Below are 15,643 nucleotides of genomic sequence, written 5' to 3'. Positions count from 1 at the left end.
ATGAAATTAGAAGGCAAAATTGAATAGGAAATAGACACGGATTACCCAGCATTGTAGGATATAACAAATAAATAAATAAAAAGCGGCAAGCAAATACAAATACAAAAGAAGTCAACAATATTTAAATTTTGGTCCGTTAGACAAAATTCAAAACACAACGGTGCTGCCAGAAGCTGCCTTGGACGACAGGGTGGCAATACCATTTAACAGAATACTCCCCAGTTTACAGAATTGCATAAGCAGTGTGACCAGCTAGCGCAACAGCGCATTGTGAGTTAACATATGCGTTAGCTGCACAGTGTTTCATTCAATTTCTTCTCTTTCATTCCTTTTCTCTCTCATTCTATTTCGAATGAGCAAGCTGTGCGGACGCGTTTAGCTTGGTTAGTGCGGTACCTTTGACTCCTATTTGTTTTATTTTTTTTAAGTATTTTTGTTGTTTGTGTGATTTCAAACTGCATTTCATTTCGCCTGTGGTTGTGAGTGCCTGACAGTTTTTATGGCCAACTAATAATCTTATCGCAAGCATGAGTCGAAGCACAAGTTATTACTAAGTGTCATCGCCGCGTTACAATTGGCCTTAACATTGAAATAGCACCATAAGCACAAGAGAGTAACAACAAACCGAGCCACAAGCAAAATAAAACAAACGAATTTTCCCCCCCGTCCCACTGTTCCGCGAAGTGACAGAGAGAATGCCTGTAAAATCGGTATCGCGCCAGCAGAGCCAAACGCCCGCCCAGCAGCTGCAGCAGCAACACCAACGGGATGTTGAAAATGGGATTTATCCAAATATACCGCCCGAGCGACGATCGCCATCACGTCCAGTGCGGCCGCCAACGCTGCGTCAGGACACCATTGATATGGAGGAGATACCACTTAATCACTCCAATTCAGTGCAGGAGCCAGAGGATCGTCGAAAAATGCGCGAAATATTCGACAAGGTAAGCCAAATGTCTCTCTTTCTCTCTACGCTCTCTCTCTCTCTCTTTGGCTCTGCCGGTGTCTCTGCGTATGCGAGCGTATGCATGAATGAATATTCTTGTTTTATCCGAAACGCCAGTATTTACGCGTCCCCTTGCTCTTGGTGAAAGTTCAACAGAGTTGCGCGTGTCAAACAGTTGTGAATCATCAACGCCGTCATTTGTTTCCCCTCCCCTCAACCGACTGCTGGGCTGGCTCGCCCTAGTCATCAAACTGCGGTTTTTCTTGTGCATTGCTCACTCTCTCACGCTCTATTTTTATGCATGCTCCCCAAACTGCCGCTGCCGTCGCCGCTGCGGCTGCGTGTTATTTGCAGATTCCCGTTGTGGACATGGGCGAGCTTATCAATGTCACGTCTACATCTCCAAACAGAGCATTCGTTCAATTTCACACTTTTGCATATTTCACCGTTAACATTTTTTGTGTGCCTTTCTCAGTTTGTTTTTGCTTAACATTGCAACAATAACAACAAGCTGACTGAGGGAAATACGAATGTCTTATCGAGTAAAGAGAGAAACAACCGGTTATATGTACATACATGCATACATATGCACACATGCACATGCACACACACACACACACACACACACACAAATGTGGCTATGTACATGTGTGTATGAATTTATTTGTGGGGATTTCTGTCGTCGTCGTCGTCGTCGTTGTTGCTGCTATATTGTTCTTGGCTGTCAAAAAGTTGATTTGGTCTTAGTCACTCGCACGAAATTGTTATTGCCATTTTTTTAATTTTTAGCATTTAGCATTGTTTTCTATTCATTATCACCTTACCTTCTCTCAAACCCTTGAATGTCTTTCGTTTTTTTGTTTTGCTTTGTGTGGTGTTTCTCCTGAACAGCATTCCATTCTATTAGTTGGATTCTAGTCGAATTGCCCCGTTTCCTCCACCCCCTCTCTTTCGCACGTTCGCTCGCTCTGTCTCTTTTCCCCCTTCATTGTCTTAAGCTCGCCGGCCCCTTTCGTTCATTGGCCCCTGGCAACTGAGACAACAACACAAATTGCACTTCATCATTTTGTTGTTGATGTTTTTGTTTTTTTTTTTTTGCCTTAACCCGTTTGCGTTGATTCTTCTTCTGCTACTTTTGTGTAAGCTTTCTTTTGCTGGGCAGTTCTAGCTCGTGCTTAACGCCCATTTATTAATATCTGGTGTATCTGGTATGGGGTTAGCTGATTATTATCAGCACAGTCTAGATTCCGTGTTCTGCCAAGTTGTTCGCTTTGAGCATTTGAGCAGTGGACAAGAAGTCAAACCAATATCGAAATATTTCTTCGCAATCTTATCAATTTTGCTCGACCAGAGGCTTTTTTCTTTCAAGTGGCGCGTAACCCCAAACGCCAAACATTTCATGGTCTTACGCACACACACACAAGCACATACATGCATACACACATACACACACAAGGTATATATGGGCACACATACAGGACTGACTGTACATCTGCCCGACTGCAATTTGTGACTCAGTGACTTATTTTTGTAATTAACTCTTCTCTAATACAAACCCCCCCCCCCCCCCCCCCCCCCTCATCCACCACTCTCTCTCTCGAATGTCCACACCCAATCGCAACAGTTTTTGGCGTGTGCCTGCTTTGTTCCCAAACCTGAGACACATCGACAAATGCAGGTGGCTAGATACATCCACCTGTTGCCGTTGGCCTTGGTCTGCACTTATAAACGCAAACATACGTGCATATAGCCATTTGGTACCCAAGTACTAAGCGGTAAAAAAAAAACAGCTATAAGAGACGAAATGTCTGATTTATCTGTGGCAACTGATTGATCTACCCGCAACATTTTGAGACGCTAGCCTTAAAACTTGGGAAAATACACATTATCTAGATTTGGCCGCCCTTCAGTGGGCGTGCCCAAGACTTTTAACACACATTTTTCTCAATACTTTTCTTGTTTCGCCAATTGACGTGAGAGTAGAAACGTTTTGGACAAGAGCTTGCCATTGCTTTAGCCTCGATTCGAAATGCAGTTTTGACGGATTTAGCAAATACTGGAATGCATTCGATCCGATTTGGGCATTTTATTAGCTGCCTGGCCTGGCCATTTGTTGCGACTAGCCTTGGCCACATTTGGCGTGGCTTGTTGCATCAACTTGATGTGCATTACGCACTTTATGGCCAGCAGGTGTTCGAATCTAAGCTTCAGACAAGCTGAGCTAACATTTATTTAAAATTTGGGATATTGCAAATGGGAAACGATATCGGAAAAGGTAGCTAGTGTTCGCATGTGTTGGCTACAAGTCAGTCTCATTCTTCATGGACGTCGATGAAATGATCCTTTTCACTGTTGTCATTGGTCACATCGAAGAAGACCTCCTTGGCGCTCTTTTTGCCCGGGTCGCTCTTTTTCAGCCACTGGGCCTCCTCCTCTGCGGTCGGCTGCAGCGCATCATGAAAATTGTCCAGCGGCTGTTTCCTTCTCGATCGCCTGTTGACATCGTTGGGCGGCTGCTTGCTGCGGCGCCGCTGTTGCTCCTTGCGTATGTCTCGGTCCCGCAACGCCGGTGGGCTCTGGGTCACCTGGCTGGGCAAGAGATTCGCCCCAATAAACAGACCCGCCAGGGCCGTATATATGACTATGACTGTGCCAACGCCCGAAGACTCCTGCACCTCGGCCTCATCCTCATCCGGCCAATCACAGTTGCACTGCTCCGGCTGCTGGCCCAGCAACCAGCCAACCATATTCTTGCTCGTCCGCCACAAATGCGTCATTCTGCAATGGCAACTTCACAGAGTACAACCGGAACTATGAGAACTACGGCAGCTATTAGAGGGGTAGAGACTAATCGGGTTTGGCCACGCCCCCACCTGTAATTATTTGAATGCTGTTGCTGGCCCTACGAAGCACAAAGCTCACGCCTCAGCTCTAGTGATGTCTTGCTATTTGTTCCGAGATGTTTGCCGTACAACTTAAATGACTATTACTGGATGAAACTGACACATCCGAGAGCCCCTTCAAAGCATCCCAACGTCGCCTACTCGAGTCGGTGCCAAACGTATCAAATGTATTACAAATTTGGTGAAACATATAACGAATTGAAGGGGTTTTCGGAAATTCTATCCGTGTGGAAAAAGCGCGGAAACTCCCTCCGTGGGAATCAGAAATTTGTTGAGTTTAGTTTGGGGTCACTTCCAAGGATTCCTATTAAACGCGAGAAACGTGCTTCAATCTTTTTGCTAAAAGGAAAATGCGCAATTTCCGGGCATAAGATCATTTCATATAGGACCACAAGGCTAAATATTTCCATATTTTGAATCTTAACTTCGATCGATCTCATACTAATTTTCAAATATCTACTTATGTAAAACAAAAGAACCTTTTAGTTTTCCACAGGTGGGAAAAGGGGAATTGATTTTGAAAAATGCTGAGGCACAACTTCAAAATTATCTAAATGAAAACTAAATGAACCTTGAGTTATCTTCCATTTAATTTGTAATATCTCGATTGAATCAAACTTGGTATAAGCTAGGCTTATGAGTGATGCAAAAGTATTTGTCATATTTGAAATACAAAAATATTTCTTATTCCGTCAAAGCAACGACTCGCCCGTATGATATTTACTTGATCGAGGCACATCGCTCGAATGCTTCCGGTTTGGTTCGAACCGGTTCGAAAACGGATCAATATTTTTAGCGTCGGAACTAGTATTGTGGGATAGAGTATGGGATACCGTCACCCTAAATTAGAAATAATTATATGAATATTATTTTAAATTGATTCATTTTCGAAAATAATGAAAATCAGATTTTGCAACACATTGTTGTCTTTTTCTTAATTTTTATAAATTATTGTTGTTCTATTCAAACAAATAAAAGCGGCCAATATTTATTGCGTGGGCAAAGCATGTTCCTTAAACGAACAAGAAATCGCAGCACACCGAAGATTAAATACCCTTGTAGGCACACAGCTTACCCTCTTGCAGATACGTGAGAAGACAGTTGGACAAGATTTGTATCTTAAAGCACGAAAAACTGTTTTCATACTCTTTTCGAATGCCCAAGGCCCGATCCGGCTGGCTCTGGCATGCATATGAACTGTCTGCAGCAGAAAGCCGAGCATGACTGAGACTGAGACGCACATCTCCATATCGACAAGTCCTTTGATAATGATGAAGAATATACATGTATGTATGTACTTGCTGTTAGAGAAAATCAGGTCAAATATAAGAGATCAGGCTTAGGTGCAGCTCATTTGAATAACTTTTGATTAATAGACAAGTTTGTTATTGCCTTTTCGTGCAGCACGACTCGGACAGGGATGGGCTTATCAACACACACGAGCTGAAAGGTCTCATATCGGATGGCTACTGCCGGGACATACCGGCGTACATTGCCGAGCAAATACTGCACAGGAGCGACGTGGACAACAATGGGCACCTGGACTTTGACGAGTTCTATACCATGTCGCTGCACCACAAATGGATGATACGCAATATGCTGACCAGATATTGCCGGTATGTGGTGCCACCGCCAAAGCCATTGGAGGGCGATGAGCCGGACGGTGCGTACGAAAAACAAATGTCCATCTGCCCGCCGCCGCTGACCATGGTCATCTTCTCGATCATCGAGATCATTATGTTTCTGGTGGACGTCATCTACTTTCAGTGAGTTCCCTGTTGACACCAATTTGCTTGAATGATTTATTGATTTGTGCCAAATCTTTGTGCTAACAGGGACGATCCGAACCACAACCAGCGCCTGGGCGAGAGCACTAACGGACCAGCGGCGACGCTCTTCATTTACAATCCGTACAAGCGCTACGAGTCGTGGCGCTTTCTCAGCTATATGTTTGTGCACGTGGGCATTATGCACCTCATGATGAATCTGATCATACAGATTTTCCTTGGCATTGCCCTGGAGCTGGTGCATCACTGGTGGCGTGTGGCGCTCGTCTACTTGGCCGGCGTACTGGCCGGATCAATGGGCACCTCGCTGACCAGTCCACGAATTTTTTTGGCAGGCGCCTCCGGCGGTGTATATGCCCTTATCACTGCGCACATTGCGACGATCATCATGGCAAGTCTTCATATAGCACGGCATAACACGTTTAGTGTCAACTCACATTTCGAATCCCATCTATGTTTGCAGAACTACTCGGAAATGGAGTACGCGATTGTGCAGCTGCTTGCCTTCCTTGTGTTCTGCTTCACCGATCTGGGCACGTCCGTGTACCGCCATCTGACTGATCAACATGACCAAATTGGATACGTAGCCCATTTGTCTGGGGCCGTTGCTGGCCTACTTGTTGGAATTGGGGTGCTGCGCAATCTGGAAGTGCGTCGCTGGGAGCGCATACTCTGGTGGGTGGCTGTGCTCTTCTACTTTGCGCTCATGACCACCGGCATCATTGTGCACATCTTTGTGCCCGACTATTTTCCCAAGCCCGAATACAACTGATCGCCATTGCGATCCGGACCAATGACAAATTAGCTTTAAGTCGCGCATAGCCTTAGCCTCAGGTTGTCCATGTACATGTCCAAAGTGCACTTGATGTAGGCCATCTATTGGCTTGAGCACGTGTAATTTTTAGGCTTTATTCTATGCTATTTTTCTACCATCTTTGGGTTGTGGCATATATTGAACATCCTCAAGTATCATTTGCTGTGCATCTTAGCCCCTCCTTACTCTCCCTAATTTATGCTTTATATACCGCAACATATGACCTTTAATAACACTGCGCTACAAGAAAGGGCTTACTCTCGGATCAGAACTAATTCAGCCCATTTCCCTCACGCATCCTCTGGGCAGCTTTACTCGCATCACCACGGATTCGGCTTGTCATGCTGATCAGAATGGCCCCGTTGGCTTACCACTTAGCAATATACATTTTATTTGGTTTGTCGGAAGGGGCGGCCGATAAGTTTATTCATTTCCTATTACTCATTACCCAAACTAATTCAATCATATTATCCTTGCATTTGCTCTCGACTTGTTCAGCCAAAACATAATTACCCTGCATTTATGCGACTAAGTAAACTTAAATATACTAGATTTTTAAGGTTCTTTATATATATATATATAAACAATGGATCATTTATTGTTCTATACAAATATTGCTATATATATGGCACACTCTGTGCCTAAGGGCTTAAAAGGGCATGGCTCTCTTGCTTCCGAGAAAGTTAACATACATTAATCACAATTTGGATTTTTCTCACACCGTTCAATCAATTAATACTTGTGAGTCCCAAAAAGTCGAACGGTTCAGAAATAATGCCTGTCCATTCCCAATTGCCAGGATAAACGTGTTCATGCTGTCACTCATTTGACACGATGACTAGTTACTTAAAAACATAAATGTATATATATTTTATATTTATAACACATTTGTATTACTCTATACACATATTTATTTTTGTAACATTTATATTGCACATATATGTGTACTGCACACTGTGAAAGCCCACTTTGCCAGGACCTCTCCATGTACACAACTAATATACTTACGCACAAAATACAAAATACCCACACGCCCGATTAAACAATCTAAAAAGATCATGATTGTCAAGTATTTTAAAATAGTTGTGCATTTCACAAAACTTATACAATGCGTAATCTTAATTCTTCATTTGTACAAAAACAAAATATGTACACATAAATTACGCAAATTCAGTAATAAAAATATGTATTAGATTTATATATATTCGTATGTTTTTAAATGCTAAATGCTATATTAAAATAAAACGTTTTAATTTTTTACAAAAAACAAACGTGTTGTTTTCCTTTGTATTTTCATGTATTTAACGTGTTAAAATAACGCTTCTTTTACGAAAACAATGGATCGTGTACATCGTGTAATGTACACGCTTTTATAACTTAAAATACTCTGGGCTTCAGCTACAAGGTATTGTGTAGCTTGTGATGTTGAAATTAAGACTCAGTCTTTTTTCTCTCAAAGAACAGCCGGGCGGCATTACGGTATAAACGTGACGGTACTCGCCCTCATTCTTACACCCTGAAGATTATATACTATGTATAGAATATATATATATATATATATATATATATATATATATATATATAGATATATACATATATACAAATATACAATACATATATATAAATAGATATATCTATATTGATTAAATATATAAGGTTGCGATGGAAACAAATTTAATCATGAGAAATTCCAGACGTGTCATTCGGTGAAGCCGGAAGGAATTTAAGATTAGTTGTCTCGCTCTGGGAAACCTTGGCGACTGTCAGCCAGGCCTGAGGCATCATATGGTGTAGAATGGACTCCAGGCGATCGACCGGCAAATAGGCGATTGGCTCATCGGACTCATTTAGTATATCATTGTCAGGCACACCTGGTATCGGCAGTGCGACCGGAATACAGTCTTTCTCCTGGTTCATGGCCAACGCACGAGTGACACTCAGAAGTTCGTAAGTAAGACCCAGACGGAATACATTGAGCTGTTCGCTGTTTTCATTGATGGCCTGCATGATGTAACACATCATATAGGCCGTATTATTATGGAAGTTTGGCATGAGCAGTAGCTCCTGGACCGATTTACAAGCTGCCAACTGACGGCTAAGTTCTGCATCCACGTTGACATTGATGAGCTCGACACGTTTTACACTGCCGCCTGCGGAGATGCCTTCCATGATCTCGTTGATATTAAAGGAGCGATTGCTGTGGTGGTTTTCTAGGCGCAGGTGGCGAAGACGCTTCAGTCTCGGTAGCACTTGCTGCCCAAACGTCGTAGCCTTCATACCGCGACAGGAGCCTAACACAAGCGTCTCGAGCAGTTTCAATCCCTGCAGCTGCAACAGCTCCAGCTGCGCCATGTTGTTAATGCCGCGTAGACTCAGCTCCCTCAATTGTTCTAAATTTTGCAGCGGCTGCAACGAAAAGATGCTGGCCTTGGGCTCTATCATGCGAATGCGCAGCACGCGCAATTCCAACATCTTCTTCATACTAGCTAGGCTGAGTGCACGACTGGTGCATGTGGTGCGCAGCTCCAGCAGACGTGGTATACATTTAATAACTGACTGGATAAATTCCGCCTCGCAAGCATCAGTGCGCAGAACGCGCAATGCTTTTAGCACACGCAAATCTCCATCCAGGCGCATCTTGGGATTAGTCATTTTAACCCCCATCATATCCAGTTCGCGGGTGCGATATCGCACCATATCTCGCAAAAGGAACAACCAGTTCGTTATAAGCGTGTCACGCAGCTTTAATGTACGCCACACGCTACGGTCGCGGGCAATCATCGACCATGTCTTGCATACGTTTGACATACGCACACGATCCTGCGAAGGCATAGAGAATCAGTTTATGTCAGATCGTAAATGATACTGTATTATGTAAACTTACATGCAAATCCAGCGTCTTCATAACAGCCGACATCACCTGGCAGCTTAAGTTGCCAGCAGAAATGCATTCAACGAAATTTTGACGCTTCTCCTTAGCCGTGCAGTTGCGCTTGAGAAAATATTTTTCATAAATCTCCAAGTCCGGTTCGCGTGGCAAGCTGAAAAGAAGACGGATATAAGATTTAATTTTATAATTGGAGACATTCAGAATTTAACCCAAATTGATAGCTTAACTTCATTCTATATTTTGCAAACGTTTAGACACTAAACTCGGTTAACTAAACACCTAATTTCTATTTATATTCAGAAACGTTGAAAAAGCCACTTTACCCTTACAGGGATAACTTTAACTGATATCCAATGCAAAGACCTTTTGACCCTGAATTGAGGAAAAATGTATTTTAGCAAATTGTGGACTTAGGCGTGGAAAGAACAATTATGGCTCGTTCTTTAAAGGTCACCAGTAATCAACCTGACTTATCTCTAAAACTGTTGGAGATAAAGAATTTTAATTTTTTTAAAATTATTTTTCAATTAACACTTAATTATTCTGCCGAGTTTTCCGTTTGTATATCGACAACTGTTTTTTTCGTTTTAACCAGAATGATTGTAGGATTCATTGCTATTGAGTAATTATTATCTATACTTCAATGGAACTGAACCGAACTGAACAGAGCAGAAGTGAGGAGGACTGGGCGTCGGATGTTGTTTGCCTTCGTTGCGGACTCACACTTGTATACGCGGACACGGCGGCTCGCCAGCAATAGCCAGAGCCTTGCGACCGTTAATGACAACGACTTCCAGTGGCTTGGGCGTGATCTTGTTACCGGCACGACTTGCAGGAACCTCATCGCTGAGCAACTGGTCCGGCGGCAGTGCGCCCGGCAGTTCAATCTCTCCACCAATTTCCAGCAGGCCGCCATTGCCATTGCCATTGGCGTCGACGTCTGCATTCATATTTTTGTCAGCATCCACACTGGCAGAAGCTTTGGTATCAGTGCATAGATTCTCATCAATCGAGTCTTGCTTCTTGGTGCAGTTGGTAGGTCCCTGTTCCACTGTTAGTCCTTTAGCGGCCTGCTGCAAATTGGCAGCTTTGCTACTGGGTTTAACACATTGCTGGATAGGCAAGAATGAAGATGCAGATCAGTTTTCCTGACAGCACTGAATCGGCGTGCTACTACTCACCATACAGATGTAGCTGTTGACACTGGCGGTTCCGACGGGATAGGCCTGCTGCTTCTCATTGATTAGCTTAAGGCAATACACACAGATCATCGTCTTGCCTTTACCTGACTGGGGTTGAATATTTGCCTGCACAGTTGGATCTGGTGTTGGCTTAGCTGGTTGCTTTGCCTGGTTGCTGCTGAAGCAGGGGAATCAGTGAGAAACTAAGACACGAAAAAATATGTTGAAGCATTTGAAGCAGCAGCTTACCTTCTTTTGCGAGCGCTGTTTCCAGCTCCAGAGCCGGAGCCGCCGCTGGTGTTACCATTGCTAGCTGCCAACACGCGAGCATTTCCCTTAACCGCCATGGTGGAAGTCCAACCCTCAGGCGGAGGGCTAGCGCCTTTGGGAACCTTAGGCTTGGGCACACGCTTACCAGACACGGGTGCAGGCACTGGCGGGAGTTGTTGGTTGTTGACGTTGGCTAACTGTTGCTGCTGCTTGGCGACAGCTAAGGATTTCCGACGCAACGGGGCAGGCTGTGCCTGACGCACCGTCTCGAACTCTTCGCCGACCTGCTGCATTTGGCGCTGAAAGCAGAAATGATCGATGGTCAACTCGCCATTCAGCAGCGGAACGATGTCCTCGCGGGAGCGCAGCTTCTTGCCCCCCGGCGATATAAATATAACGTCACCCCGCTGACGCGACAAGGATGCACTACTACGCAGGACCAGTTCACGTTTCCAGCCGTACTTAAAGGGCAAGCGATAGAATTCATCAGTCGGATGCAGCTTAAATGTAGCGACCGAGCGACGGCGAGCGGGGGTCTTTGTTTCATTGCTGGGTGGGGTCTGCTCTGCAGGCTCATTTTGACTGAGCATGGTGGCGGGGCAGATGCTACGCGCACGTGGGGTGCGCGGCGGCACATCCGGATTCGGATCATGCAACGACTTGGATCGAGTGCGCAAACTGCAGCCATTATTATCCTGCTCTGTTGGCTTGGTTCGTTTGGATTCATTCTGTTGTCCATCGGCTGAACTTCTATTGGAAGTGCCACGTTTTCGCGAGCTTCTGCTTTTCAATGAGCCAAAAGAGGCATTTGAGTCCTCAACAGCGTCTAAATTTGCGACGGTATCAATACCAGCTGCGGCACTGAAGGGCCGTTCATTTGAATGCTTCACTGTCTGCGTAGAGAGGAAGAGAGCGGGAGAAAGCAAATTAATAGGTTAGTTGCCCAGCAATGCCAGTCTCGAAGACTAAGCCTAAAATTCCACCTGCTTTGCTACATCAGCTTGTGGTTCTGATTCTGATTCTGGCTCTGATGATGGTTCTGAACGAGGACAACTGGTTGCAATTGACATTGAGGCTGAATTGGTATCGTTGTTGTTGACGTTGTTGTTGGTTGTCTGCGTAGACTTTGGACTTGAAGTAGTCGAATTTGTTGTAAGTGTAAAACATGTTGTTGTCGTTGTTGCAGGCGTTTTAAGTTGGGAAACTGGCGAGAAGGAAGTAGAATCAGAAGACGACGATGATGACAGCGGCGGCCGCTGCTCCTTGTCCTCTCTGGGAAAGATGCTCAGCCCAGTGGCACAGATTGCCTTTAGGTCAGTGGGCAGCTGCTGCATACAATATACAATATACATACATACATACAAACAAAGATACATAGAGAGATAGAAAACAAGACAAGTACACGTCGATGTAAACAAGTCAATGAAAGTCTTGACACCGGAGCTGGAACAGCCGTAGGCACAGCGCTGATCATGCCCGTGTCGTGCTTGGGCCGTTGACAATGCCTACTTACCTGCTGATCCACGTCCGAGCTACTCTCCAGACTATGGGTGGGTGAGAGATTAGGAAAGGGTCCGCTCCAACCCATCAAAGCTACTTCCTTTGAGTCACGGCGTTGCTTGGCTCTTTTGGCCTTGCGCCTTTTGGCCTTGCGACTGCCTGCCGTTCCAACTAGTAAATGATGCAAGGGTTAAGGATGGTTATGAGTCGCAAGCAAATTATCATAAATGAATTACCACTCTGTTCGGAAATGAACTGCTCCTGCTCCGCATGCTGTGACATATCAGACTCATTTTCGACAGAGTTTTGCGTGTTGATTGTATTGGTCTTCAGTTCATTGCCTTCTGACTTGGACTTGCCAACATCAGCCGAATGGTTGGAGCCATCGTTGTTACCAGGCACAGAATCATCGCTAGAGATGCTAAGGCTCGACGTTTCCCTCAGCTGCTTCTTTAAACGGGGGCTGTTGGCTCCGTCAAAGGCGTCGTCTGGCGAACTCATAGTGCGCCTGTAAAACATAAGCTTTAAATAGAAATAGAATCTTCTCATTGCAGTAAATGCAGTTAACAGATCCCTTCTTGACCCAAGCAAAGGTGCACATGCGTGTTGCGCAACGAAAAACAAAACGCAACGAAGCCAAACCCAAAGTTCAAACCAGCAAGCGATACCCTCAAAAGTTAAATAACTCAAAACCTTAAGTGTTTCCAATTAATTCATTTGCGGCCTATTATTGGATTTAATGTTTAACAAAATATTTAGAAGCTGAAGACCGTTGACTATATTTATTAAAAACAAAGCAAAAACAAGCCCCGTGAATGCGGCGAATAAGGATAATATGAACAACTCCGAGTCAATATACATATGTATATACATTAATGCATTTATTTACTTGGTGCTTCGCTTTATAAAACAACATAAGTAAAGAGACTGTCAGAAAAGAAAAAACAATAAGTGGTCGTCTCTAATTATCATAACCACTTACCCTGGATGTATTACCATTCCTGTTAAATTCGAAATCGCCATCAAAATATTTATTCACTTAAAATAGCCTGGTATAAGAAACTGTCAAACTATAAAACCGCTTAAGAACCTACAAGCCAAAAGTTGGCTAGTTAGCTAGTTTATTAGCCAATATTAAACCATACTGAGGACTGCCTTTTCTAGCCTTTTTCTGTGCCTTCTTTTTTTTCTTGGTTAACAATTTACACGAACAAGCAAGTACACATAGGCGCAGGTATCGGGAGGTCTACAGAAAACCGAGCCGAGCAATACCGAAGGCGTGCTCGAAAGCCCAAAGGTTGAAATAATATTGAAAACAAAACCAAAACCAAAAAGAAGCTAGCAAGCCTTTTGAGATCTCCCATTGTACTCAGCTAGATATACTCGTGCTCTCTTACACACAAGCATATGCATATGTAATAATATGTACATATATCATGCATACGAACATACACACGCACACACATGCATGTAACATCTACATACATGAATATATATACTTCAAACAGTTCTTTTATACAGCCAAGGTCAAGCCTGACGTTTGTTTTGTATTTGCTGCATGCGTTTCTTGTAACTCTTCGTCAAATTTCACGAAGGCTAACAGCTCGTTGGACTTGCGACACAAACTTACGCGGCGAGCACAGAATCGGGAATGTAGATGTGTGCGTAACTATTTATGCACGTGTGCGAATGACAAATCTAAAATGGCAACCAACTTTTCCTGGCCTTTCTGTACGGGCAAGTGTAGAATTTAATGCTGCACATTTACTGTAGATAGGAAAAAACTGAACCAGCAATATCACAAACTTTTTGAAAACCATGCACCGTATAAACTAACATTTTATTCTCCCGTAAGCGATTTGTGTCACGAATCGTTTGTTTTTGTTTGGTTTTAATCGCTCGTTCACACGTTTACACACATATGAATACACTAGCGTGCCGCACACAAATGCAAATTGAGCACAGCAAATGCATGTGTAATATGTGCACTTACATATTTACAAACAAATAAATTTATGTTAATTTCAATTCATAAAACTTTGTTTGTAAATGCGAAACGCTGCAATAGCTATGACTAGGATTATAAACGCTGACGCCAACTCCGAAATTTTTGAATTTGGCACGCACTTTTACGTGTTGATGTGTGTGTGTGATTTGTGTGTGTGTGTATGGCCGTGTGCCGGTGCCGGCAAACAAAACTGCATGACAACCTCACATAGTATACATTGAAACTCGCGACTTGGCCACCGTGCCCAGCAGGCGGCAGTCTTTGAGTGTCAAGCGAATATTTTGGTTAGCTCATTTGCAACTGCTTTTTCGATTTTGTCAGCGGCACCTCGCGAATTCGCGCGTGGTCACTGCATGTGTATGCACACAAACATAGGTGTGTAATTGTGTGTGCGACTGACGCTAGCTTCGAAATGAACTACCACCGCATTTACGACAATGTTATTTTGGGTGTGCTGATGGAAAACATCAACTTACCTGCTATGGGACACAAAATTTGAACACTTTACACTGTCAACTTAAAAGCTTGAGATTAATTGCAAATAAAAACACGTTCGTCCTGCTGCGATTCGCTAAAAATTGTGCTAAACAGTAAACGATAAATTACCTCTGTGGTATCGAATGGTTAACTCAAAATGGCCACTTCTGTTAAATATCTGCTAACGCGCTGTTATGACATTACGCCAGCTGCTAATCCGCTGTTATTGCAATCGAAAAAACGATAATATATGAAAACAATCAAAGTCAGACCAGATTGCAAATGTAGCAAAAAACCAATATTGGGCAAATGTAAACTGTATACTGCGACTGAAAATTACGATTGCGACTCTGTATTTCATTTTCATGAGCGCCATCCAAATATAGCAATGCAGTGCAAAGCCGAATATATGTAATTAATATACTACTTTAATACTTACTTTTCATAATTATATTCTTAGATTTCCGCTTACTTTCACTGCGATATCATTTTGCTATTGAGAATTTCATAAATGTTTTTGCACCAGCGCATTATTTTGGCGACCTTATGAAAGCTGAAAGCATCAGTTTGCGTTTCTTTGACATTTGTATGTCTAGTTTTGTGATTTCAATTATTCCTTGACTTGTGGTGTTTTGTGGAGTTTTGAAGTGTTCAGATTCTCAAAGTTGTAAAAACATCACTTTTTTTCCTTTTGACATGGAAAACAATGATGCTCATAGACATTGAATTTTCTTTCTTTTTAGATGATGGCGAAATCTGGCTAGGATTCTCGCATATTGTCTTTTATTTTGGTAAAAACATATGTATGCTCCATTTGATCCCCTCTTCGTATCATTCCGTTTTTAGTCCCATGTGAGGCATATGTGA

At 43.3% G+C, this 15,643-nt stretch overlaps 3 protein-coding genes across 9 annotated transcripts; 1 reads left to right on the top strand and 2 right to left on the bottom strand.

Moving 5' to 3' along the window:
* Window positions 1-369: 369 nt before the first annotated feature.
* Window positions 370-7,635, top strand: LOC115765319 (protein rhomboid). Its single transcript, XM_030708819.1, has 4 exons — window positions 370-944; window positions 5,254-5,615; window positions 5,685-6,027; window positions 6,100-7,635. Exons 1-4 carry the CDS (start codon window positions 696-698, stop codon window positions 6,406-6,408), a joined length of 1,263 nt encoding a protein of 420 aa, XP_030564679.1. The 5' UTR covers window positions 370-695; the 3' UTR covers window positions 6,409-7,635.
* Window positions 3,140-3,936, bottom strand: LOC115765320. 2 transcript variants are annotated; one of them, XM_030708821.1, is made up of 2 exons: window positions 3,820-3,936; window positions 3,140-3,775 (listed from the first exon to the last, which is right to left on the bottom strand). In XM_030708821.1, the coding sequence occupies exon 2, from the start codon at window positions 3,721-3,723 to the stop codon at window positions 3,259-3,261; it is 465 nt and encodes a 154-aa protein (XP_030564681.1). In that variant the 5' UTR covers window positions 3,724-3,775; window positions 3,820-3,936; the 3' UTR covers window positions 3,140-3,258. The 2 variants fall into 2 exon arrangements, with proteins under 2 accessions (XP_030564681.1, XP_030564680.1); XM_030708820.1 differs by having other exon boundaries at window positions 3,140-3,766.
* A 464-nt stretch (window positions 7,636-8,099) lies between the features above and the next one.
* Window positions 8,100-15,433, bottom strand: LOC115765338. Of its 6 annotated transcripts, none has more exons than XM_030708847.1 (9): window positions 15,216-15,433; window positions 12,528-12,799; window positions 12,305-12,462; window positions 11,775-12,119; window positions 10,771-11,684; window positions 10,522-10,699; window positions 10,064-10,452; window positions 9,335-9,491; window positions 8,100-9,270 (listed from the first exon to the last, which is right to left on the bottom strand). In XM_030708847.1, the coding sequence occupies exons 2-9, from the start codon at window positions 12,790-12,792 to the stop codon at window positions 8,125-8,127; spliced, it is 3,552 nt and encodes a 1,183-aa protein (XP_030564707.1). In that variant the 5' UTR covers window positions 12,793-12,799; window positions 15,216-15,433; the 3' UTR covers window positions 8,100-8,124. The 6 variants fall into 6 exon arrangements, with proteins under 6 accessions (XP_030564707.1, XP_030564706.1, XP_030564703.1 ...); XM_030708846.1 differs by lacking the exon at window positions 15,216-15,433 and adding an exon at window positions 14,776-14,871; XM_030708843.1 differs by lacking the exon at window positions 15,216-15,433 and adding an exon at window positions 13,274-13,305.
* Between the last annotated feature and the right edge of the window lie 210 nt (window positions 15,434-15,643).

Source organism: Drosophila novamexicana, unplaced genomic scaffold (genome assembly GCF_003285875.2).
Source record: "Drosophila novamexicana strain 15010-1031.04,08,12 unplaced genomic scaffold, DnovRS2.1 tig00000960-arrow-arrow-pilon, whole genome shotgun sequence".
NCBI classification, from domain to species: domain Eukaryota; kingdom Metazoa; phylum Arthropoda; class Insecta; order Diptera; family Drosophilidae; genus Drosophila; species Drosophila novamexicana.
The sequence above is the reverse complement of the archived record's forward strand: the minus strand, read 5'-3'. Positions and strand labels throughout refer to the sequence as shown.